This window comes from Acyrthosiphon pisum, chromosome A2, assembly GCF_005508785.2.
Source record: "Acyrthosiphon pisum isolate AL4f chromosome A2, pea_aphid_22Mar2018_4r6ur, whole genome shotgun sequence".
NCBI lineage: Eukaryota > Metazoa > Arthropoda > Insecta > Hemiptera > Aphididae > Acyrthosiphon > Acyrthosiphon pisum.
Window position 1 is genome coordinate 86,042,849 of NC_042495.1, and position 3,842 is coordinate 86,046,690.

A 3,842-nucleotide genomic window follows, 5' to 3' on the forward strand; every position below is an offset into this window, starting at 1 on the left:
AAGCACCCCCCTATGTGCGCCTATGGGGGGGACGTACTAGCACAAATAGATGGCTGAAAAGTGTTAATACTTATAGTACATTTTTAAATATTTTAAATACAATTTAAGACTTTTTGAGCAACTATCATAGACCATTAAAATAATTTTTTAATTTTCTTAACATTTCGGATGCTGCAGCCCCCTCAGCCCTTCCCTTGGCTACGCCACTGAATCACATTATTCAAAGCCGGAACGGTGTACGCGGATAGGCAGTACCTAGATATATTAATATATTATTATGGACATGACGGCCAAAAGTCGCCGGAACCATGAAATAAGATATTATTCATAAATCATAAAAAATAAAAATAATTATGTCTGTAGCCTTGTAGTTACGATTACGATCTATGTTCACAACTTAATAATGTGACAAAATTATGAAATAACTTAATAATACATCTTTTTCGTTAAACACGTCTTTTAAAAAATATGTTTTCATTTACTACATAACAAAAAATGTTGAAAAACTTATTATTTTTATACTCTGTGACGTGTGGTGATAACTTATAATAAGTATAAGAAGCAGTGATAGTAAAAATGGTTATCATAAATATTATTAGTATTATTATAAGTAATTTCACAAAATAGATTTTAATACCTATTGGCTATTGCATCTATTCTATGGTAATAGCAGGAACTGAGCATATTTTATATTTTTAGGGAACAGTTTTTTTTAAAGCCACATACCCTGCGCACGCCTGTGACACAGGGGCGGCTCCAGAGACATGGTTTGGGGGGGATGAGGCAAGTCATAATTTTTAGATGATTACGATGATTATTTTTGTAATTTTATTTTTTAACAATATAAAATTGTCTAAAAATACAGCTTGGGAAGGGCGACCTCTAGGCCCTCTGGACTCTGGAGCCGCCACTGCTAGGACAATTATATATTATACATTATAATTTATAATAATATATTATTCATAAATACCTATACACATACTATAATATTTAGATTCTATAAAGTATGATATATATATAGGGTGATTCCCCAAGCATGCTCACTCCATTTTTTCTCCAATAATGCACTTGAACAATATATTTTAAGATGTTTGAGACTTTTTGTGCTACTTGAGGAGTGTCACGTGGAGATTATAGGTCAACTATAAATTATTCAGTGGATAATATTTCTATTTTGTGTTCTACGGATAAATAGTCCATATGGTAATGAGTTTATGTTTTATAAGATATGGGGGCTATGGTGTTTTGAAAATTTTATATTTAAAATTTTTGTCATTAATAATTTGTAAGAATTGGCCAAATATAATAAATAGTAAATAGGTACTATACCTAATACCTATAGTTTCAATATTAGGTCTATTTCATTTTTGTAAAACCATTTTTAAGGACTATTATCCTTAGTACAAACATTTAATAACTAAGAAACTACTTATTCGAATTTAAAATTAAGAACATCAACATTTTCAAAAAAATCATGCATTAAATAAATTACATAAAAAAGGGGTTCTCGTTTGATAAAAAGAAGTTCGTAATTGTGTCACTGCAGCATGCAGAACACTCTTAAGTGGGTAGTTAAAAAGAATCTAATCATTCAAAGAAATTCATTATTAAAGGAAATAATGGATGTGAGCATGTTTGGTGCATCATCCTGTATATAATATTATTATATAAGTGCACGATATTGTTGAAACACAAATAGCATATTATGTAACCTCGAAAGCTTTATCACAATTTTCAGTTTCTCATAAATATTATATATATTAAATAATATTATAATAATTGTACTATTGTAGTACTTGGTATTCCTGCCTAAATGACAATACTGAGTTGCATAATCAAATCACTAAACATTTAATGAATTGGTAGAGAATTAATTGTCCCTTTGATTGGTTCATTAAATTAAACTATTATTGTATGCAATAGTATGCAACGCGGCATCAGACTTTAGATGATAGATAAGCCGCTAAGGAAAATAATTTACGTGATTGATTATCTAAACCTATTACCTTAACATCAGGTAGAACTGTAGAAGTAAGTCGTACTAGAACAAGGTACTAACCACTACGTATGGATATTGTAATATTATTATATTATATGCGATATACGAATACGAATAGGTACCTATGTCCAATAAGATATATACCTAACGTTATTATTTTGTTTATGTAGCAGCAATTCAACACAATATTAGAGCCAATATTAATCTCTTTTCTACGATTAGAGCACAACTTAAGATTTAAAATACTTACATGAAAGTTGAAATAAAGTCTCCAAAAAACGTGATAAATTATTTCGTTTATTCCGTGCTTATACTTCTTGTATCTTGTTCAAAAAATATTAATTGAAAATGAAAATGATAAATTGATAACGATTAAGTGTGATAAATGATAACAATTTAAAGTTTACTACGCAAAGATCACGATTAAAGATATGAAAATCTTTAATCGTGGCATAGAACAATGATCGTGGCAAAGATATAAATGAAATACTGTTTTTTAGAAAAGTGCACAAATTAAGATCACGTTAATACTGTATTCGTGTTTAAGCGTGAAAGATATAATAAATAATTTAATTTTTACTTTAAGTCTATCAGGATTTAACATATTGTTAACAAATTGTAGTATCTACACTATTACACAATATTAGGTATTAACTATTATTATGTAATATAATATATAAAAATATATAATACATAAAATACATGTAATAAATAATAATATATCATTATACATTTATCCCCATATAGTACCATTATTTCATTAGTAAACCTAAACGTTTGCTAAAATATAATTGATACTCATTCACACCACAGAATAAATGTAGTGTTCATACTAATAACTAGTGAGTAGGTAGTGATAAGTAGCAAAGTTTATTTGAGCAGTTTGAGTGGCAATTTAAAATTTAATTCTAAAATAAGTTATTTAAAAAGTATATTTTACTTTGTTTATAGGACTAAATGAGAACTATATATAATTTGGTAACAATATCAATGTTTGACAAACAATTTAATTTTACAGTATTAACATTAATTTATTACTAGGAATTTTTCTTAAAAAAGTAATATTTTTGAAAACAAATCAATTTTAAAACTATTAACAGACAACAAAATTGTGTATAATGATTGATCATTATTCATAATGGTAAACATCAAAATAGAATCTATAATTACAATAAATAGCACTCAATTAGTTAATCTAGCTTTATCCATACTAGGTTTATCAAAAGTTATAATAACTTTTCCCCTTAGATGTCCATCCTGTACTCTTTTGTATGCATCCTTAAGGTCCTTAAATTTAAAAGTTTTCTCCAGAGGAATTAAAATTTTCTTCTCTTCAGCTAACTTAGCCAGTTCTTTTATACCACACTCTATTGGAAGGAAAGTACCCCATCGTATTGAAGATCCTTTAAAAACTGCTCCAGATAAAATGTTTGGAACTAGAAGGTCAATTGCATTTTTAACCATGCCCCCTACCAAGCCATATGAATCCGTATTGTGTAAAATGGGACTGCGAAGTGTAATGAATGTAGAACAAGCCCAACCTTTTAACAAAGGTGTATAAACACCGATTTTATTATACGATATTCCTGCTGCATCTAAAATTATATCGTACCTAAAAAAAAAATTGAGTTAAGATTATTCTTAAAAGGACTCCACACAGATATTTGTTGTCTTCGTCTTACAAGTGGGTATCATAGAAAATGTATGCTCAGCAGAACACATTTAGTTCCGTTAGTTTAAAAATTAGAGTGAATCAACCTATTATGAAACTTGACAGTCAGAAAATTAAGTGTGTTGGTATGTTGGTTTTCTACAATAATTCAGTTTATAAGTGAGTTACAAA

General features: G+C 28.4%; 1 protein-coding gene across 1 annotated transcript in view; it reads right to left on the minus strand.

The window, feature by feature from the left end:
- Positions 1-2,850: 2,850 nt before the first annotated feature.
- The window catches only part of LOC100168487 (reticulon-4-interacting protein 1 homolog, mitochondrial), a 5,087-nt gene continuing 4,095 nt past the window's right edge, over positions 2,851-3,842 (minus strand). Inside the window, exon 5 of the mRNA XM_001948134.5 lies at positions 2,851-3,611. Coding sequence (XP_001948169.2) covers positions 3,182-3,611 — 430 coding nt within the window. The 3' untranslated portion in view covers positions 2,851-3,181. The remainder of the gene's footprint in view (positions 3,612-3,842) is intronic.